We start from the raw sequence: 23,658 nt of genomic DNA on the forward strand, positions 1-23,658 counted from the left end.
AACTAGTAAAGAAAAATTTATCCACTAAAACTATCAATGAGATCAGAAATAAGTTTTCCTATTAGTAAAAGAGAAGTTAGAAACTAATTGAAATATCACACAAGTACATATATAACCACCAAATTTGATGATCATGGAATCCCCACATTACGTTACATACATATGAAAGAAAAGAAATCGATTAGTTCCATTGATGATTTTTTGTGGTCAAACCAACTATAACTAATTACATTCTTATGGTTTTTACCATTTGATGACTACACATGTGTGTGCATGCACGTAAAGCATAAGCACCTTAGAGAAGCCTCCAAAGATAAATTAAAAGATTGAATTTATGATGAAACGTGAGGAAGGTGTAAACGTGTGAAGAAGATTTGGACTCGTTAAAAGTCTAAGTCTTCCATCCCAAAACCCTAATTAACATTATATATCAAACAAAACCATTTCCTATCTCATCATTATTTTAATTACCATGCTTTCAATTACAACACCATCACTAATCATATTTCTAATCTCAAAAACCTTTCATCTTCTTCTTCCTCATCATTCTAATAATAACCATGTTCATCACCCACCGGTAACAATCTCATCGAATCCTTCTTTCTCATCCTTTCTATTTCCATGGCCAAATCCAAAACCTCTCTTTTTCTATGTTGTTTTGGCTCTTCCCGTGCCTTCGAATCTTCTCCCACCAAACCCTCTAATGTTTCAAACATCAAGAAGAAAAAGAGGAAGAACAAAACTACTACCACAAGTTGTTTTTCATGGCTAAGGATTCGATTCACCAAGAAATCATCTTACAAAACGGTGCCGTTTGAAGCTTCAATTCACTCTCACCATGCTCATTATTCCAAGGCCAAGTCAAAGTCAACTCTTCCTCATAAGCCTCAGTCTCCGGCAACCACCTACCCTCCGCCGTCCACTCACCCACCCGCCACACCCTATTATACCCCCACACAGGTATTTATTCTAATAATCATCTTATCAAATTTTCATTTTGTTTTTCTAACATTATATCTTCCATTTTTTTACATGTTTTTCAATTTATTAAATGTGTTAACAAGTTTTTTAAAAAAAGTTGATAATTAATAACATACCATCAAGAAAATCAATTTTGTAAAACTTGATAATAAAACGAGTTTTCCTTTCTTATTTTTTTTTTTAACATTCTAACAGTGTTATACTCACACATTTAATGGATTCGTAAAATGCATACAAAATAAAAATTATACGGTGACAAAATACGTAAAAAGAATTTGAACAGTTGAACTTAAATAACAGTAATAATACTAATAATACTGCTAATTAGAGTAATTAAATTATGCAAGTCAAATCCTTAATAAAGAAATGCTAGTGACTGCACATTATCGATATTAAAAAATTTAATTTTCCTCCATTAAAATAAACTGGGAACTGGAGTAATAATTATTCTTTTTCAATTGTTTTCCAATTTCGATAAATTCTATGTTCTAACTCCTTATATTCTTAAACTATGTTCCAGACAAGACACGGTTTGGAAAACAACGCAGAGGACACGCGTCAACAGGGGAGAGGTTCTCCTGCTCAGGCGAAACGGCAGGCGGGGCGGCTGCCGCCGCCGGCGGTGCGAACGCAAACGACACGTAGGAAGGCACGAAACGACGGTGTTTTTGGCATGTCGGTGGTGGTGGTGACTTTGGTGATTATGATATTTTGGGGTCGTTTATGTGCCATTCTCTGCACTTCGGTGTGGCTCTACTGCGCTCCGCGCTGGGGGAAAATCGGTGGCGTAAACGACGACGGAAACTCCAAAACGACGCCGTCCAACGAGGTTGATCTCGATTCGGAGGAGTACAAGAAGAAAGTGATAATGGAGGGTCTTCTTGGGAGAAATCACAGAGCTGGGCTTTGAAGAAGAAGAAGATTTTCGCAACGCTGTCGTTTGGACTCTGTCGCCTTCACATTTTTCTCTATCATTAATTAGTACCAAAACGAAAAGAAAAAACAATTGTAAATTCACGAAATTTCATGTAAAAAGATTTTCTTTCTAAATTCAAAATCTGGCTTCTGAAAGATCTGACATGTGATTTTATTTATTTATTTATTTTCTTTTTTTTTCTCTGATTATAGTGTAATTTTTAATTTTGAGTCGTATTTTTTTAAGATCGATATTTTCTCTATTAAACAAACTAATTCTATACTTTTTAAAAATTGTTCATATAAAAAACATTACATTTTTACATTACACGGTCTATTTTTATGAAAAGAAGTAATTATAATAATAAAGAAAATACAAAGAAGGTAAATGTAATTTAAGAAAATCTAGTGAGAAATAATTTACTTCTGTATATATGTATGTTATTTATGCCATTTTCTTATTGGAATTGAAATTTAATTTCCTTGATATGTTTTATTGTACAAGTTGTTATAAAGGTCAAGGTTTAAGTATAATTAAAGTAAATAACATAATATTTATGGTGATAGATCTAATTGAATTCTGAATTAAACGATTTAATCATTTGAATGGAATAATTTTACATTTTTTTAAATCTGAAGAATAAAATGTTTGAAAAATAAAGTAAGAATAAGATCAAATCGCGGATAAAAATGATAGAAGATCAAAATTATAATTTAGTTTATGTTATTTTCTAAGACTTTGATTTTAGCTTTGAATTAGATAAATTTTGTTGTAAAAAATGGAATGTTCGTTGCCGGTTTCACGGCGGCGTTTTGTGAATGACGTGTTCTTGAAAATGTGATATAAAAATAAAGTCAAAGGTTTGGAAATGGTATATATTGTTTATTTATTTTAATATAAATAACGGTTTGTAACTATTCTTATATATTGATCTTTTCATTCCTCATCTCTATATTAATAAAAATACATTATTATTATTGGTGTTAAAATGATTATCTCGTCCTTGTTATAAGCATAATTATATTATTGATGTTTAATTAAGTTTCAAAATCCATTGTAAATTTGGAAGTTTTTAATTGAATTTTTATTAAGTTTTTATAATTTATTGAGTACTAAAAAATATTCATTTCTCAATTGAATTATTATTATTAAATTTTTGTGTTAATGCAATGATAGACTATTTCTCAATTGACTATTATCTTGTTGGGTTATCTTATATAGTTATATAGTTATTGTCACATAGTATTTTATAAACTCAAAAAAGTTAAATTGTAAAGATTGAAATAATTTTTTTAATAAAAACTCAATTGAGAGTTTTTAAATTTATTAATCACTTTAGTTAAGTCTATATATGTTTTTACAAAATAACAAATTTATAACTGTAATCAATAATTATATGAAAAACTGATAGAAACACACGTGTCTACCCATATTTTATGATAATGAAAAATAAAATTTAATTTTATTATTATTATTAAAATAAAAATACATTATTAAATTTATAAAAAGTATAGAATTAAAGAAGGGACAATTTTGGCCTGTCCTTGATTTCCATGTTTCTCACTCTCTTCTCCACATTTTTTATGTTAATTTTTTGTTTCTCACGGAGTGTTAAACATGTGATTCTATTGTAATTTTTTATTGTTGTTCACAAAATGTTTTCATACCATTTTCTCATTAATGTGATTTTGAGGAATCATATGACCCAATCACTTAAATTTTCTTCTTATATAAATTTAAGACAACCTATGGATAGATATTAATTTTGACCATTAAGTCTACATTAGAATTTGATTATTAAGTCTATATCAGATTTTGATTATTATATGACCCATGGATTTGATTTTTTGATTTTGATTAAATTCTATATCATGTTTTAATACCACTAATAACTATATGAAAATTTTACTCCTAACAACTACTTTTTCAAATAACTTTTAAGGTGTCATTATGTATTCATGTTAAACATTACAAATAATGTCCTATAGTTAATGTTTCAAATATCACATGAAGATTATTAATTTTCTAGTACTGTGTGTATTCTTTTAAAGTTCACATCATTTGTATTGTTTCTATTCAAGATAAAAAGTTCTAATAAGAATAATTTAGAAGCAACATGTAAATATTCAAATATGTCAATTTATTCTTGTTTTTCTGTTCTACTTTAGAAAATAAATTTTAAGTCTAACTCAAAATTACAAAATTGATTAGTAAGATGAGATTTACACCACTTATATAGTGTAAATCTATTTTATTTCTAATCAATATGAGATCTCTAGATTCTAACATTAATGAAAATGAAATACATTTTAAGTATATTTTTAACACAAATTAAATACATTTTAGCTACGTATTTTTTCAACAATGAGAAACAAATAACTTAGAGCAAGTATTGCCAATAATAACATCTTAGGGTAAAGAAAAATATAATTAAAAAAACACCCTAAATGGAATGACGACAAAAAACTTTTAGAAGAAATGAGATGAGAAGCTTGCAAAGGTGGTGTGTTGGGAACAATGGCATGCCGGTGAAGGTCATTGTTAGTACGAAACCTCGAGTGTGGACGAGAAGATGGAGAAGGACGAGAGCGATAATGGTGCCGAAGAGATATTTCAAGAGAGTAGGCTTGGTGGCGTGGCGAAGAAAGTTGTGAGTACTGTGGCTGGTAGTAATGGCAACCAAGAGAAAATGAAGATGAATTAGATAATATGAAAATGTTATGAACATAAAGGAGATGTGTTTAAAGGATGTTTTTGCATTGGTTTAATAGCATTTTTTTCCTTATATTTATAATAATAATTCAACATTTTCTCCCTATTTTTAACTCAATGTTTTTTTTTTCTATTTATTTTGTACTCAATATGGTCTCTATATATTTTTAAAAAGACTAAATATGACATTAATATCATTCATCCCTTTTTGTTCTTGGGATTGAACAATAAAAACGTAAAGCGTGGGTGATTTAAACTATGTTAACATTGATTAACGGAAAGAATCACATTGAGTCATTTTAAAACATATGGCATCACATTGAGAAAAAAAAAATAAAAAGAAAAACTTTGAATCATTATACTATAAAAAAAAACCTGAACTTATCAATGGGAAAAAAATTCATTTGTAAGCACAAAATTTCTTCAATCAAGCAAGATTACCAACATAAAAAAAATCATTGATAAAATGCTAGTTGATAATTTTTATTGACGAATTAGAAATGTCAGTAAATAATCGTTGATATATTTGGTTTTTTCCTTCCTCATTCTTTTCTTTTTCATTTTTTTCTTTTTATTTTTTTTTCTTTTTCTTCTGTCACCGACATTTGTTGTTGTTATCATCGTTGTTATTGTGTACACCACTTTTGGTTCTTCCTCCTCCTCCTCTTCCTTCTCCTTTATCACTATCGTCACCACTACGATAACAATCCTCATTGCCTCCTATTCATTCTCTTCTTCTCCTCTTCCTTATTGTTTTCCTTCCCATTTCTTCTCTTTCTCCTCATTCTTTTCCTTTTTTTCTTCTCACTCATCTCCACTTAATATATAAGACATATTTCATCATATTTAGTGAGAAAATTAAAACTCATTTTTACCAACAAATTTTAAAAAATACGATTTTTAATGAAATTTCAAAAATTTAATTATTAATAGATTTTCAAAAAATTCAATTACCAACAAATTTTACTTTCACATTATCAAAACTAAAGCAAAAACTTTGAAATCATTTTACTAACAAAAGTATCTAATTAATAAAAGTTATACATGACCTGTGAATCAATTGTAAGTGAAAATATTCATTAAGAATTAAAATTCTAAAATTCATCAATAAATTATATTTTACTGACAGCTTTTTTTTCATAAATAAAACTTGTTAATAAATACTATTTTACTGACAAATTTTTTATTATTGTGTTTTCTTATAATATTATTATTATAAATATAGAAAAGAAATGCTATTAAACCTAGATTTAACAAGAGATATCTAATGTTAATTTATACCTTCAAATGTTCATTTTCCGATGCAAATTTATTGATTGCGTCAGCAGCATTGACAAGAAAATCCGGTGTAATTTTCTTTTCCAATGAACTAATTTGTTCCTGTAAAACATAACAATAACAATGTATACAATAATGTAAAATTTCAAACACGTTATTTAAATTGTACCTTAAGGTGTTCATTTTCTGAAATCAGCTTATAGATAAACTCATCGTTAACAGGAAACTCTTGTAAAGTAGTTTTCTTTTCCAACAATTTAATGCGTTCCTGTAAAGCATAAAAAATAACGATAATAATAATAATAAAAAAATTACAAGAATGCATAAATTTCAAATACTTGGTATTTGATTTGTACCTTAATACGTTTATTTTCTAAAGTAAGGTTATTCAACTCATCGTTAGTAACATTTGTAGGTAACTCCCTTCCAATTTTCTTTTCGAATGAATTCACCAGTTCCTGCACAGAATAAAAATAAACACATAAAAATTCAATATCAAATACTAACAAGTGAATCAGGTTGAATTAACTCATTAAATGACTAACTCATGATAGATCAAATCGGATCGAGTCGGATTATCTGTTTTAACAATTTTATAAACACTTCATTATTTTTTTCACATTAGTTAATTAGAAAATTTGAGTATGTCCCTTAAAATGTTGTGTTTATGATTCTAATACGTATTCAATATTCACACGCATACAGTATTTTTGTATGATTTTTTAATCTTTGACACAATTCTGACCCAGGACGATTCTAACAAAATATTAATAAGGACAAATAGAATAATTTTTAAAACTCCCTTATTTTATAAGTTTCTATTACGAATATAAAAATAAGGAACAAAATTAGAATTTCACTGCACTAATGAAGGTGTGTAAACAAATTGAAATTAGTTTTCAAGTAAGAGAAACAATTTTGGTAGAGAAGCATTGGAGAGAGAAATTAGAAACCAATAAATTGAAAGCACTACGTAAATATAGTAAATAAGACGTGAGAATTATATTCTTTGTATTATGTATAAATACATGTACAAAGAGTATTATTACTCATTCCAAAAGAAAACTAACGAGTGAAAAGAAAAATAATATTTAATTTTTCTAGATTATTTTGGTTAAATTAAGTGTTTGTTAAAAACTAGAGATAAAACCAATGTATAATATGTATAGGTTGGTGTAAACCTCACCTTACAAGTCGGTTTCGTAGGATTGGATTAGGTTTAACGTCCACTTCTTAACATAGTGTTAGAACTATGATTAGAACATATTTGTTTGTTGGATATATTGTTTCATCCCACTAGGCTACCTATAAACGTCTAGTCTCACGCTGTCCACTTCTTAACAGTTTTTTATTTCCATCCATCTTAATATTCTCTTTCAATACAAGATTAGCAGCAACAGGAAGGTATGAATAATTAACAGAATACCTGCACAGTTTGAGGTTGCTCAACTACTTTCATGGCAGTCTCTAGTTCCTCAGTGAGCACTGCCTTAGCTTCTTGGAACTGAAACTCCATCTCTTGCAAATCAAGCCGCAGTTTTTCAGTTTCCTGTTTCTTGGCTTCCTTGATTTCTTCGAACTGAACCTCCTTCGCTTGCAAAACATGTTTTAGGTTTTCAATTTCTTGTGTTTTGGCTTCCAATTGTACCTCCTTCTCTTGCAAAGCATGTTGTAGTTTTTCATTTTCTTGTGTCGTAGCTTCCTCAATATCATAATGAAAAGACAAAACATTTAGCATGTTGGAGATAAACTCTTTCATGCTTCTATTTTAATTTACTGTAAATAAATAAATTACCCTCATTGTCTTCTCTTCCTCTAGAAACGAAATTAAATCTTTCACTTTCTTTGCCAGATTATTTTTTGCAGCTTCAAGTGCCTTTGTTTCTTTGGCAGCCTACACTAAGTTCAAATTTAAAAATATATATTAATTATAGATAGGAAAGTAAAAGAGCCACAATGAAAAATCTAAAAACTATAGTTTGCCAATGGTCGAGGATTTCTTATTTTTGTAAGTTTAAATTTATTGATAAATTTGAGCATTTTAATTAACTTTTTATTAAAACTTATATATTTTCCAGTTAAGTCTTTGTTAATATTAATTGTGTGATATGACTGTTTTATTTATTTGTTTTCACTTGTAAATGTAAAATTTAATAATTAATATAAAAATAATATTATGGTTAAAATATAAAATGATAATTAAAAGTGATTAAATAACTTTTATTGTTTTTATTGAGAACGTGTTGAATAACTGGATCATTATTCGTCCTAATAACTTTCATATCATCACATAGAATTATGAAAAGATTGTTTCATCACTATTATTAATGAAACCTACTTGTTATCCAATCTATTTTAAATAAAAATAATAAAAATTATTCATGATAACAACAATATTTATATGTGCAACATTTCTTAACATGTAGAGAGAAGTAATTAAGATGATACAATAAAATCATAACCACGCCATCTAATTAATAAAAACTTAAATAGTAAAAACTCAATTAAAAAATTGAGTACTTAATATACCAACAAAATTTAATTAAAAACATCTAAATTTATCATAAATTTATTAATTTATATTTCCTACAATATATATATATATATATATATATATATATATATATATATATATATAGTATCAGAGATGTAGAGAATTTTATGGTAACAAAGCTCACCAATTTCTTATGAAAAATGATTAATAATGCTGATTAATTTTAAAATGAAAAATACTATAGGAATTTGCTAATGCTTTAAGAATGAAGAAAACTAAACAAGAGGGAAGAGGGAACACCATTTTAAGCTTTCGAAGTTCTCTCCGAGCCATTGTTCTCTTCCTGGAACACACTACGAAAATTGTTGCTTTCTTTAACCTCTGGAAATAAGTACGAGCAATATAACCTCTATATAGACCCTATAATAAGAAGACAAAAGAAAAAGCACATTAAATTTATCATGTTTTATATATAATGCACCAAACATCATACCATGTGAATATATGGTTACTAGTGAGATTAAACAGTTGCCCAACACCTTCGATGCTTTAACCTCGTGCTTGTTCATTATAAAATACCATGTTACAATGATTGAAAGGGTAAGTGAAAGACTTAAAATTTCAGTTGAGATTCTAGTTATAAATGATTATTTTTTTTAACCAAAGATAACTGAAGAAATATAATACCAATGAAACTTGAACCAAACTGACATAAAACACTACTTCTAATCCAAAATGTTATTTTTTATTTAGTTTTTTCATTTCTAGTCAATGTAAAACTTAGATACGACAATGTATTTATGTTGGAAGTTCCACGTCGACTAGAAATAAGGTTAATTTATAATATATAAGTGGTGCAAGTCTCACCTTACAAGCCGATTTTGTGGAATTGAGTTAGACTTAAAGTCCACTTTTTATCGGTATCTAAGTTTTATTCATATATATTATAAATAGTATCCTACCTGTATAGCAGCTGCAGCTTGTGATCGTTTTCTGAATCTAAGGTCATTTCTAGCAACCATCCCTCTCAAACCAATTTGAATATAAATAGCTGAGGCATAAATACTTTTGTAAGCTTTTCTGGAAACATGCATTAGGAAATCTTTCTGAATTTTCAAAGAAGCTGCTTCTCTCCTCATGCATTCATACTGATGTCGTGCGAGTTGTCCTACATTAAATTCAAAGCACATAAATATACAATCAACATGCAATAACATTTCACTGATTACATAGTAAAACACTACAAATAGTCCTAAAAGCTTCACATAAATGACACCTTTCGCAACCCTTTGAAGTTCTATGGCAGACAACAGCAATGAGATGAACTGTTTCTGACAGAGAAACGTGCGGAGTTTTCTCTGAATGACACTTGCAGATCTTCCCAGGACCTCTGCACGACATGCATCTAGTTCTGCTATTTGACTTGCTCTCAGAAACACTTTTGTCTTTCCAATCTGCAATGGGAAATAGTTCAGTCAGCAAGAGTTTTATTGTTTTTCCTTTTATGATCTTAAATGAAGCAATCACAGAAGCACATAGAAGCAATGCAATAGCAGTTAACTTGTTTTATTCCGAATAACATTTTATTTCAAGTCCATGTTAAAGCAAACCAGCATGCAATGTAAATGCTACAACTGAGATGAATAAAAAATCCAGTTGGATAAATTGGCACCTGATAATCTTTAAGATTGACTCTATCTAGAAGCCTCTTGCAAGCAGTCTTCCTATTAGGGCTGAGAATGTATGGTTATTGTTATTCAGTTTCAAATACTCCACAATCAGATTCATCTAAATGACTGGAAAAGGCAAAACAAAAAATGGAAAGGTATGCATGAAAATACCATTCTTTCAGAACCTCAGGTTCCAGGATGCTAAACCTCTGAACAAATTCATCAAATTTCTTTCTAGTAGGATATCCAGCACAACTTATCCGAATTGCCTCCATTACTCCCTGTGAATGGCATCCGCAAAGTCTCAAGTCACTTGGCCACAGTACTCATGTCAGACAAGAGAACACAGCCAAAATGGCATTGAACTTACTCCACATCGAAGCTGCTGCAACACAATTTTGTTCCCGAATATCCCTGGCTTCAGAAGATGATTTGGCTTTACACAACGAATGTAGTGTGGCTCGGTAGCATTTAGTGTTTCAAGCAAAGATTGCAGTTGTAGCTTTGTAATACGTGCATTAAGCATAATGCAGATGAATACAAGGCAGAGATAATTTTCATATATATACTTGGCAAAACAAAACAGACCTTAAACTGAGTGGCAACTGAAGAGAACTTTTTCGATTTTGTAGCATCCTCAGGTAAAGGTGGGAACAACCCTGAAACAAAGGAGCACTTGGAGGCATTGAGTATGTCAGCATGCTCTGGAATAGCGTAGTCTTTATTTTTATCAAGGAAAAGATCAGTTTTATAAGTGACCTGGAATTGAAAACCATCATATATTAAGCCTTTTTTCTTCGTGAATGAAATGAAAATAATAGTTAGCCCTTGAGAAAACTATGTAGACAAAAATGTACTTCACTTACATCACCAGCATAATGCTTAATGGTGAAGTCAGTGCGAGAGAACTTTGGCTTGTTGAAGCGTTTGTTGTCTTTGAAGGTTTGATACAGCTTTTCAGCAAATGTTTCGTGCGTTGATCTTGGAAACATACTACAAAGAATAAGCAGGACAACCTCACAATCTCAAAGGTCATGCATATGCAGATGCCATTGCATATCTATATAGAAGTATATTTAATGCAAAAGTGAATAATATTAACCAATCCGTATCTAATTGAATAACCACAGTCAAGTGTTTGAGCCACTCAGTATTGAAATACATACCAGGCCTCATCCAGGAGAGAAATAATGCCAACTGGTTTCTGCAGTTACAAGTGTACATCAATTAGAAATGTAAAATACAAAAGAAACAAGTATATCTCAGTAAAGTTCAAATACATACTCTTTTCAGAAAAGAAAATGTTAAAGCCTAACAAGAAACAATAGTAAACACAGGGAAAAGATTCTGAATTTCCTCTCTTTATTACAGAACAAAACACCCCTACAAACGAGCTTACTCCTTTATAATGGAATGTGTTCAGTTTTACAAAATATATTCATAACTTCTGTCAGGACACCACCTCCTATTACAAAGTTCTATTAAAGAAGAAACCAGGAAAAAGGAAAAAACAACTGTTTGTGTTTGTTAAAACAGCTGTAAAATCTTATGTTGTTGGGAAGCTTGTATATATAGGTGTGTTTTGGGGTTATGGGGGGAGGATAGGAAAATTAGTGAATAGTGGTAGGTTTCTGGAGTGTTTCTGTAATAATTCTGAAACTTCTATTTGAAATTCTCAGGTTTCTCTGTTTGAGTTTTCTTTCTTTTTTTGAATTAATGCCCTTTTACTCCTTTTTCCTCTTCTGATACACCTTAAACCCTCTTCTCTTAAAGGTTATTTCTCTGACTTGTTCCTAACATATGCAGTTATATGTACTAGCAAGCCATCTATGAACCATTCTCATCATTTTGTCCAAAAATCGATGGCAGTAACATCAATAGAACAATCACTATTCGCTAATCATGACATGTGGGAATTTAATTTGAATGGATGTTTCAAAAAAGGCATCATGAAAACTCATCAGGTCAACCACACTCACATTATCACGAGCAGGATTAATTTAGTCCAAATGGGAGTGGAAACCATGGTAGAATCATACATATAAATGAAAATACATCTGATGCAAGACTGAGATGAGAAAATGATAGAAGTTTCCCACAATGGCAAAATTGATGGAAGTGTGAACTGCACCTTCTCTATGAGATCAATAACATCTTGATTATCCACGAACTCAATATAACTCCAATCAATCTCTTCCTTTTTATATTCCTCTTGCTCCATTTTGAAGATATGCTGCAAATGAAGTGTTCATTGAGTCAACAGAAATTGTTCAACAGATGATGAGTACCAACAAGATGGACAAACTAAGGGAATCAAACCTGGTTGAAATGTTGCTGTAATTTCTCATTTGCCAAATTGATACAGAATTGCTCAAAGCTGTGTCCCACCAATTAGACATTACAAAGGAGAGTTTGAAAAGTTAGTACCATAGGAAAAAGGGTCAATTCCAAAAAATGACACTATTTTTCTTTTATGTTTTTCGTTGTTTTCTATTAAGTAAGGATGTTTATAATATAGGACAATCTTACTAAAATAAATTATATATAAGCAAACTCAACTCAAGTAATGTGGAAGAGAAGATCAAGTTACAAACATATCTAGCAAGGAACTATCAGGAGTCATGTTATAGGAATAATAAAATCGTCCACCATCGTTAAGAGCTACATTATACACTCAATCATCTACTAGTCATCTTCCAAAAATTTTCAACTATACCCTCTTTCTAAGTTTCCAGCCATCAACAACCAATGCAATTATTTCTACTCCCAAAATTCTAACACAACTACCTCAACATTTTTTAACCATTTATGTTATGCTTGAATCAGACAAACAAAATACTCTGGCATGTGAAGAAGACAGATCCATAACCAATAGATTCTCTCTACGTAGAGAGCGTTAGGGTAAACTTAAATGTGATAGATTTAGTTAGGTTGTTTATTTGTTTAAGACTTTTGTCAGTTTTAGAGTGTAAGAGTCAGTAGATTAATGCAGTGGCTTTTAGACAATAATAAGGAATAAATGGTGTCCTAATGGTAGAGTTTATAGCTTTGTAGGTGAAAAGCCAATATGTAAGTCTATAAATTGTAAGTGTCTTATTGACACATAGTGTGGAAAAACATCAAAAGCATATTCACAAATATCTAAGCGAGTGTTATTTTCTAACATAGAGTAGAGTTAATAAATGCATTGCGCATAAGTTCCTATAGTAAATAAATAAACTTCATGTCAACATCTAGAAAAAAAGGGGTACTGGCTAAGCACCTGTTGGTTTTGAAACTCTCAAATCCATATATATCTAGAACTCCAATCAAACTATTTGACTTTGGATCTTGCCCAATAGTGTCGTTTATCTTGCACATAATCCTGGACAACACATGTTTGCACCAATAGAATCAGGGAAACTCATGTACATTAAAATGAGCTTTTATAAGGATATGTAAACTTTTGAGCATCATAGATATATTACCAGTCAAAAAGCCTTGAATAAATTATTTTAGCTAATGAATCTCTTCTGAGAGCTGCAGAATTTGGATCAAGTGATTTTGTTATGGTGTCGCCACGAGTCACTATAATGCTTTTGCAGAAAGACTCTTCAAGGGACTTCTCATCACACCTTCCACAAACAAACAAATAAATAACCATAGAAGTAATAGACTTGGAGATTAACTTTTAAGAGAAACAAAAAATAAATTAACGACTTCACTTACATCAAAAGCTCAGCTGCGGTTTTTAGGTGGAAATAGGATTTTTCATCCTTGGGCTGACAGGAATCAAACACCTCTTCCACTCCCTTAACAAAATCAATGTTTCCTAAATGAAGTATTGCAGCTACTACTCGAAATATAGCATCCTGAGAAGAGGGATGCCAAATATTTCTAATGAAAACAATTAATAGAAAAAAAGAAGAAACATATATACACTCTCCAATGGGGATGTTACTGAGAGGTACCTGCTCCTCAGAGCTGATCCCAACAACCTCCATAGCTCTCTTAGTTGCAAAGTACTCCTTAGAATCATCCAACCCATCCAGCTCAATGCTATTTGATTGATTAAGGTAATGGAATTTTCTTGGATCTCCCAATTTATACTTACCAGATTCCTAGACATGGGAAAACTCAAACAAAAACAATGAATCTCATAAGCTAACTTAAAAAAACTTCAAAACCCAACTTTTGAAGCTCATATGCATGTAGAGAATGCTCATGAACTTTTTGTTATGAAACCATGAATCCTGTAAGCTACTTGGATCAAGGTAGTGACGAGGGAATTGGATAATTTGAGCTTATAAAATTTAAACCTCTTTGTCATTGTTGTACCAAAACAAGGAAGAATAATAATGTACCTCTTTAGGTGCAGCACACAGCATATAAAAGCAATGATAGTTTCTCTCAGGATCAGAAACTTGACAAACACGGGATCGTTCCAGCAAATATGTTCTGATAGCAGCTCCTGAAATTCTCCCCTTTTGATCAAACTGAATCTCCACAAACTTACCAAAACGACTGAAATTATACTATGTAAGCTTAGGACAGACTTTAAATCAATTTAGGCAAAAGAGGGTGCAGAGGAAATTACAAAGAAGAGGAAAAAAGATCTAATTGGACAACAAACTCAGTACCTAGAATTATTATTCCTAACTGTCTTTGCGTTGCCAAATGCTTCTAAAACTGGATTGGACTGCACAATTGTGCATAACATGCAAAATAAGTAATAACATCCAAAATTAAATTTCTCAAGAATGTATCACTAATCTTACAGTCATAGTACTGTGAGAGAGATTAATATGTGGCCCAGTAAGCTTGGGGTTAGACAAGAAAACTAAAATGCAGAAACTTAATCAGAACACAGGGCAAGATTTAGTTTCTTACCTCGAGAACTTGTTGCTCCACAGACCGTCCTTCAGTTTCTGCTCTCCCTCCAATAAAAGCAAGATACTGCATAAGCATCTTTGTACTTTCAGTTTTTCCAGCTCCACTTTCTCCACTAACCAAAATAGATTGGTTTCTTTTTTCGTTTATCATCTTGCTGTAGATAGTTATCTTGGTTAGTGAATGCAGACACGTCTTATTCATGATTTTATATCATTTGACAATTCCCAAGAATCTTTGATACTGCTACGAAACCAGAAACGGTAAAGAAGAGATATAAAACCAGAAATACAATTTTTGTGTAGTTACTCAATGCAAGAAGGAAGAAAGTGTTATCATTCTATTACCGAGTGCAGTAGGTGATGTATTACAAAAAGATAGATCTGTTTCTTCGAATTGCTATCTCCAGGATGTTTTCCTATGATTTTTCTACTTCTCTAATGGTATCATATTTCACCTTGTGTGCTTAGTTCCACCATGCTTAACAGGATTTTTCCCGATTGCATTAATTGACTTATTATCAACTCATATGGCAGTAGATTCATCATGTAGCTGCTCCACATCATATAAAACTTTTCTAAGTCAAATGGCATGATTTGTTGCGGCTGCAGTAGAAATATATTTATCTTCAGTGGTGGATTGAGCTACCACCTCCTATTTCTTTGAATTCCATGAGAAAACACCACTACCAAATGAGAAAACATAACTTGAGGTACTCTTGGCATTGTTTAAACTTCTTATGTAGGCACTATCTATATATTCTTGAAGATCTCAAATTTCATCCTTTAAAAACCATAAGCTACAATCAGTTGTGCCTTTAAAAACCAAATGATAACTGTTTTCTGCTCTCTCACATACCCTTAAAAGTGAAGGAGTTCCGCTATCACGTTATGAAACTAGAAACAGTAAAAATAAGTTATAAAACCAGAAAAACAGTTATCATTTCATTATTGAGTTCAGTAGGCAATGTATTAAAAAAAGATAGATCACAAAAGTTTTCATTTTGGTTAATACTCAAAAGAGAGATATAAATTTCCACAAAAATAAGGACCTAGACTCCTCAAAAAACATCGATTATCACTGATTTCAACTTAACAAAAAAGAAGTTGTTGCGATGGATACAAAAACCAAAAACAAAAACTATCAAATGGTATACGCTCCATAACACGGACTTATTTGTTTCTTAATTATCTAGACCTGTTATCTTCTTTAAAGCACAGAAACAGGTTAAAGCCACCAACCAAAGCATAGAAAACTGAGAGCAGCAACGAGGTACCTATATGCAGAACTTGCAATAGCAAAAGGGTGCGGGCTCTGCTCACCAAAGGCCGCACATTTATACTTTTCCATGGTACTAGTTCCAGTCAAATGAGGTAACTTTTGAAAAGGGTTTACAGCTATCAATATACTTCCCGTGTATGTCTGCAAACGACACCATAAAAAGTAGTTAAAGCTTCATTGCAGTGAGTGTCACAGCAAAAGAAAGCACATCCGGAATATCGATTCAACATCTTACATAAATCTCATTTATGGAATATCGAATTTGCAAATTCTGAAGAAGTCCTGGTTCATGCAGATATGCCAGTCTTGTCATATCTTCCACACCAGCAGGTGGGAATTCTGGATCTTTGGGATACATGTTAGCGGATTTTCTCACAACCTGCAATGGAAATGCAGATGGTGTTGAGTGCTTTCGACAGTTTAATAATCTCATTGTGTAGGTGAATTGGTTTAACTCTGAAGTACAATGGAAAACTCTTGCAAACAAACTTCTTGACAAGATTTTAGATAAACTACACAATTCCTTGCTAAAGAAGTATCTATGATATGAATATCAGATGCACAGAGAAGGTTCAAACCCTATCACATACTGTGATATTCATTTTCACCAATATAATAATGCATCACACACCCACAATAGCCTCAAAAAGTACAAAGCATTGGAGAAACGAACTACATATACCAGACAGAAAATTTTGTTTGCAGGTTTGTGTGTGTGCATGTGTGCTACAGACGCATATATACGGATTTACCATACATTCAGGAGACTCACCCTCGTGTCCGATTCAAAGAGGATCATGACCTCGTCTTTGTTAGATTCCTGGATTTCTCCATCTATCCAAGCTAACTCAGTGTCCTCTACCCAAACATGGGACCCCACTACAAAATTGACCTGATCAGCCTGTGCATTCAAAAGAACATCAGTGCCTTTATAATTTGTGAACATGCAAACCAATTGGTGAGAATTTGCTCCCACATTACAAGTAAAGGTCAATCATATAAATGAAGCCAACGTTGCCATTGTTACATGACAACATAGTAAATGCCACCTAGTTAAGCACCCTTTAAACTTCAAAAAGACATTGCATCCTTAACATAAGTAAAAAAACAAAACGGCACTTCTGCATGATATTTGTTAAGACGCAAAGTAAAACAAATGACTGTAAAACAACAGACTGTCTAACTAAAGGCCTGGAAAGGAAAAGTAACACAATGTGATATGGAAAGTGTAAAAGAATTATTACCATTGCCAACAAAATGTTATGTGCCCAAATGAATCCGAGGATCAGCTGCTCAAACCTTGGATTGCATCACCAGAATCTACCAAGCAATGTGGAGAAATGACTTGAGAATATTGAATCTCTAAGGAGCAAGGACTAAATTATCTTGCTGAGCTATCCGTCTGTCTATCTAACTCTAACTTAAAGAAACTTGCTAGTAATATATATATATATAAGTTGGCCTTTTCTTGGTATGAAGATTGGAAGATTCAAATGGGAGTCACCCCGGGAAAGTGGCGTTGCAGAAGAGGCTTCACAATCACGTGGCTTTTCACAAGAAGATGATCCAACCTATGCTAACCCCTCCTCTGCAACTATCTCCCTCTATTCTCTTCTCTTGTTTCTGTCTCACTTTTTTCCTTCTATGTCTCAAGCCAATTGTCTGGTGCGTGTCTTCCCCAACAACGCAAACAAGTTATAGCATGACACATGAAATGTGATCACAAACAACAACTATGCGTGTAGGTATATCTATGTATCCTAATCTTATGTAACTGGCACACCATGAAATCCAACTTCACATGCTGTCCTTATTCTTCTCACAAAAATGCCATATACACTTCCAACTAAAATAGAAAATCTCTGAATCCCTCGTTGTTTCTTCACACCTTGGATTCATTGTTCGCACATGAATCTCACACATACACGTATGCACTATGTCATCATGCGATCCCCTTTCTTGAATCCAGATACACCATGTCTTCCAAATTCTTGGTGCATGTGGAGACAGTTTTGACGTGATCAATCTCAGAAAGTGTCCTCAATCTTTCTTCTCCCTTGATCCTTTTTTTTTTCCACACCATGCATCATCATCTGCAAATGATGATCCTATGAAAAATCCAAAGAAATTAAGAAATAACACAAAAATCTACACGCCTTTTCTTGAATCATAGCCTCTAGCATCCACCCTCATCGTCGTTGAAGTACTCATCGGTGCAACATCACCAGTGTGGTAGTTTTTCTACCATTGAATTGAATCTGAATATCTGATAGAAAATTTGTTTCTGGCAGAATTCAATGGCTTAGAAAATGTCACTTACTTGTTGCATTGGTGCAACGGTGGCATGTTAACTTTTTTACTTAACAGATATGAATCATACCAATGTTTGTTTACCCTTATTCGAGGAAAGCCGGAGATCTAACTAGCTTCTCTACGTGGTTAAATCTACCTCATTTTCTATTTTTGATCTAATTTTTTCTATTATAGTATTAGTATTAATATTACATTCAAATCTTATTCTAAATTCGTGCTAGTTATGGTCACAATTATTGTTATTTTTATGTTCTCAACTATATACTCTATTGTATTTGTCTCGATCGAACTGCGATATTTTTTTTTATCCATAATTTCTATATTATTATATAAAGGGATTATTCCTTTTGACCGTGCTGAACTTAAAGTTAACTTAGGTCATTTTTAATTGAGTTACGGTGGTCGTCTTTGGCCATACAAGTGGATTGGGCTAACTCTATTTTCGCCTTTTCTTTGTTGTATAAATATTGTCGACTTAGGCAGACTTCACTGTGGATTGATTGGCATTTATCATGACTGGTAACTTCTGTGACATGGTTTCCTTTTCCTTTTTCATTTTGGTCTATTGCCTGCAACTTATTTTTTTTATGTTGATGACACTCTAAGATCTAGTAAATTGAACCTTCCGTTGCATAATTTAGTACAGAATAGTTCACATTTTGGAGATTGCACAGACAAACAAAACCGAATGAGAGCACAAACTCATAATGGATAGGCCTTTTCCAATGCAAATGATGTTTTCAACTTGTATAAGATTCTTGGAGTGCGTGCTAAATGTTTATGTTAGACCCTGTAGAGGAACAATCTTGGAGTTAGGCGTGCAAAGGAAACAAACTACATTTGGGTTCTGCTAACTTAAATGATCAATGCAGATGTAATGCAGAAGACATTCTATTGGATTGGAGATGAACAGTATATTACGGCCCGAAGGAGCAGTGATATTCCAAGATCAAGCTGATGTGCTAGTGAAAGTGAAAAGAATTGTGAAAGGAATGAGATGGAATACCAAATGGTGGATCATGAGGATGGTATAATGGTTTCAGAGAAGATGTTGTTTATTGTCAAGCATCCTAACTTTTTGTTTGCTGGAGACTTGTTTGGAAGATCCATTTCAGTTTGACTCATCATGAACTTTATGTGGATTTTACTCAGAAAAAGTTATGTACAAACATATTTTCGTTTTACTTGTTTTTGTTAGCACACACTTAAATTTCTTGTACAAATTAAACTTTGTGAGTCTATCATACGATGCAATGATATAATCATCTGTTAGTATAAGAAATTAATATAGTTAATATGAGAGAATATGTTTTTAGTATTACCAAGTATGTGAAATAGCTCATTACATTATTTCAGGTTTAAACTTTAAGCATACAGTTATATTAAATGTTTCAAGTTTAAACTTTAAATATACAGTTATATTAAATGCTGAATTAATAATTCTATTATTATATATTTTTTATGTTAAAAAAAAGTTTATGGATTGACTCTAACGCATAAAACTTTGGAAAATTTGATCTTGTAGGAGAGATATGAAAATTCCCCAGTTGAAACGTCACGACCATCATATCTCTCCAAATCCTACGATCTAAAATGCAAGACCATTGCATTTCTCTATAGCACAATTGTCATATCAATCAATCATGTCCTCTCTGACATGTTCTGACACGTATCTTGTCAAGTCTCTTCCTCTACAAGTTTCTTTGAGATTGGACGGCCACTATGGTATACCATAGAAAACCCAAGATGATAAAGAAAGGAAAAGATTTCTTCAAAGCCTCAAATCCTCCTTAAGCTTAGAGGCTAGTGTACCGTGGGAGGACTGAGATGATATCATTCCTTCAAAGAAAGGAAAAAAAAATATATCATGGAAAACCAAGATGATAAAGAAAGGAAAAAAATTCTTTCAAAGTCTCATATCCTCCTTGAGCTTAGAGAGGCTAGTGTATCGTAAATGGACCGAGATGATATCATTCCCACAGAAGGACACCATATGAACATATGTTAGAATTAAATTATATTAAGGTAGCCTAAAGTGAAGCTTAATCAAAGACTAGGATTCCCTAAACTCATATAGATTAGGTAAGGCCTAAGTAACTTAGGCCTAGTTTGGTAAGACCCATAAAAATAAGAGTTATATATGTTTTTAGTCTTTGAACTTTAATGTAAAATTGGAATTCAATCTTATCCAAAATTTTGATAGATTTTGGTCCTCAAACTTTAAAAATGAATGGATATAATCTTTTTATATTACATTAACTTTTTTTTACATGTCAAACGTGTTTTATTTTTTACATGCCTTAAGGTTTTGAGTAGAAGGTTGTGTCAATCCCTTATATAATTGAGCTCCAATGTCATTGGTGTTTGTATCTCTCAGGTGAACCTCATCCTTGATAGACTATCTATTCATTTTTAAAACTAAAAGATCTTGGTGCAAGAGGAAGACATCAACTTGAGCATTAGAAGAGTAGACATCTAGGACTTAGAGAGACATCTTGATCTTTGTTATAACAATTTACTTTCAATTTTTTAATTTTGAAATATAATTATAGAATATAAAATACGTAGACCAATTTGAGAAGACCCATATATATATATATATATATATATATATATATATAGAGTTAAAAATAAACTACTCTTATTTGTTTTTCTTACTCTCACTCCTGTTTATAATACACGCTTAAGGCATTTTCATCAAGATGGGTAGATACTTAATTCAATTTGGCTTTGGAAAGAGGAAAATACTTAATCTCAAAAGTAAAAAAAATAATTTCAAAATCTTGGAATAATTCATCTTCTAATTTCTCGTAGAAAATGTTTCCCCATATATCTCCAACCATTTACACGCATATACAATTGCCACTATATTTTTTTTTATTCTGAAACAGACAAATTATATATTTTTCTGTTTAATTGGAAATTGTAAATTGGCATATCTACGAAGATATAAAACTTTGTGCAATGAAAAGGTTAAAACATAATAATTTATCATGTTTTGTAAATAATAAAAACATAAAAAAACTAAGATAATGTTTATAAATAAACATGTGCAAACATATTAAGCTAAAATTATTATACACTTCATTTATAATAGAAATAAATGTATACATAGTTGAGAACACAAACAATTATAATAGTAACCATAACTAGCATGAGTCTAGAATAAGACTGAAATGTAATATTAATATTAATACTATAATAGAAAAAATTAGATTAAAAATAGAAAATGGAGTAGATTTAACCACGTAGAGAAGCTAGTTAGATCTCCGGTTTTCCTCGAATAAGGGTAAACAAACATTGGTATGATTCATCTGTTAAGGAAAAAAGTTAACATGCCACCGTTGCACCAATGCAACAAGTAAGTGACATTTTCTAAGCCATTGAATTCTGCCAAAAACAAATTTTCTATCAGATATTCAGATTCAATTCAATGGTTGAAAAACTACCACACTGGTGATGTTGCACCGATGAGTTCTTCAACGACGATGAGGAAGGATGCCAGAGGCTTTTATTCAAGAAAAGGCGTGTAGATTTTTGTGTTATTTCTTAATTTCTTTGGATTTTTCATAGGATCATCATTTGTGGATGATGACGCATGGTGTAGAAGAAGGGTCAAGCGAGGAGAAAGATTGAGGACACTTTCTGAGATTGATCACGTCAAAACTCTCATCACATGCACCAAGAATTTGCAAGACATGGTGTATCTGGATTCAAGAAAGGGGATCGCATGATGGCATAGTACATACGTGCATGTGGGAGATTCATGTGCGAACAATGAATCCAAGGTGTGAAGAAACAACGAGGGATTCAGAGATTTTCTATTTTAGTTGGAAGTGTATATGGCATTTTGTGAGAGGAATAAGGACAGCATGTGAAGTTGGATTTCATGGTGTGCCAGTTACATAATAAGATTAGGATACATAGTTGTTGGAGATATACCTACACACATAGTTGTTGTTTGTGATCACATTTCATGTGTCATGCTATAACTTGTTTGCGTTGTTGGGGAAGACACGCACCAGGCAATTGGCTTGAGACATAGAAGGAAAAAAGTGAGACAGAAACAAGAGAAGAGAATAGAGGGAGATAGTTGCAGAGGAGGGGTTAGCATAGGTTGGATCATCTTCTTGTGAAAAGCCACGTGATTGTGAAGCCTCTTCTGCAACGCCACTTTCCCGGGGTGACTCCCATTTGAATCTTCCAATCTTCATACCAAGAAAAAGCCAACTTATATATATATATATTACTAGCAAGTTTCTTTAAGTTAGAGTTAGATAGACAGACAGATAGCTCAGCAAGATAATTTAGTCCTTGCTCCTTAGATATTCAATATTCTCAAGTCATTTCTCCACATTGCTTGGTAGACTCTGGTGATGCAATCCAAGGTTTGAGTAGCTGATCCTCTGATTCATTTGGGCGCATAACATTTTGTTGGCAATGGTAATAATTTTTCTGCACTTTCAATTTCACATTGTGTTACTTTTCCTTTCGTGCCCTTTAGTTAGACAGTCCGTTTTTTTTACAGTCATTTGCTTTACTTCAAATAAGCAGTTTTCATTCACCTGGCGTTGTTTTAGTGTCAGCAACCATTGGAAGCTTTTCCTCATTTGTTTTAGTCCAAGAACATGGAGATGGTTGAAATTCTTTGGTGACAAGTGCTTTAAAGTGTTTTAGCACATTTTGGGCCAGACAAATCTTAATATGGCTAGATTATGTCTGATTCTAGTTTCTCTGAAGTTGATGTATGATATCATATATCGGGATGGTTTAAGTAGATGTGGATGCACGGTTTTATTCTCAGAAAAATAACCAGAAATGTTTGTGGTTAAAAACAAATGCGCCTTAACAAATATCATGCAGAAGTGTTTTTTTTTTACTTTAATTATGGATGACAATGTTTTTGAAGTTTATAGGAGCTTAACTAGGTGGCATTTACTATGTTGTCATGTAAAAAAGTGTTGGCTTCATTTATGTGGGAGCAAAGTCTCACCAGCTGGTTTGCACGTCAACAAATGATGCCAATATAAATTGAAATGAGATTTTACTGTGATGATAAAGGCACTGATTATTCTTTTGAATGCACAGGCTGGTCAACTGAATCTTGTAGTGGGGTCCCATGTTTGGGTAGAGGACCCTGAGTT

General features: G+C 32.0%; 2 protein-coding genes across 2 annotated transcripts; one reads left to right on the forward strand and one right to left on the reverse strand.

Moving 5' to 3' along the window:
• The first annotated feature begins 459 nt into the window (after positions 1-459).
• Positions 460-2,069, forward strand: LOC124822777 (uncharacterized). The gene is made up of 2 exons (XM_088109217.1): positions 460-960; positions 1,502-2,069. The coding sequence occupies exons 1-2, from the start codon at positions 622-624 to the stop codon at positions 1,889-1,891; spliced, it is 729 nt and encodes a 242-aa protein (XP_087965343.1). The 5' UTR covers positions 460-621; the 3' UTR covers positions 1,892-2,069.
• A 3,815-nt stretch (positions 2,070-5,884) lies between these two features.
• LOC148202749 (myosin-8-like) lies at positions 5,885-22,728 on the reverse strand. The gene is made up of 26 exons (XM_088109681.1): positions 22,537-22,728; positions 16,974-17,102; positions 16,437-16,580; positions 16,190-16,342; positions 14,921-15,073; positions 14,671-14,729; positions 14,395-14,554; positions 14,002-14,151; positions 13,760-13,902; positions 13,519-13,665; positions 13,314-13,415; positions 12,371-12,428; positions 12,183-12,284; positions 11,218-11,255; positions 10,918-11,044; positions 10,640-10,810; positions 10,422-10,553; positions 10,223-10,332; positions 10,054-10,114; positions 9,658-9,835; positions 9,344-9,549; positions 8,682-8,801; positions 7,683-7,781; positions 7,325-7,466; positions 6,057-6,127; positions 5,885-5,989 (listed from the first exon to the last, which is right to left on the reverse strand). Exons 1-26 carry the CDS (start codon positions 22,726-22,728, stop codon positions 5,885-5,887), a joined length of 3,252 nt encoding a protein of 1,083 aa, XP_087965807.1.
• Between the last annotated feature and the right edge of the window lie 930 nt (positions 22,729-23,658).

The sequence above is a fragment of the Vigna umbellata genome, chromosome 3 (assembly GCF_029865625.1).
Source record: "Vigna umbellata cultivar VRB3 chromosome 3, Vumbellata_1.0, whole genome shotgun sequence".
Classification (NCBI taxonomy): domain Eukaryota; kingdom Viridiplantae; phylum Streptophyta; class Magnoliopsida; order Fabales; family Fabaceae; genus Vigna; species Vigna umbellata.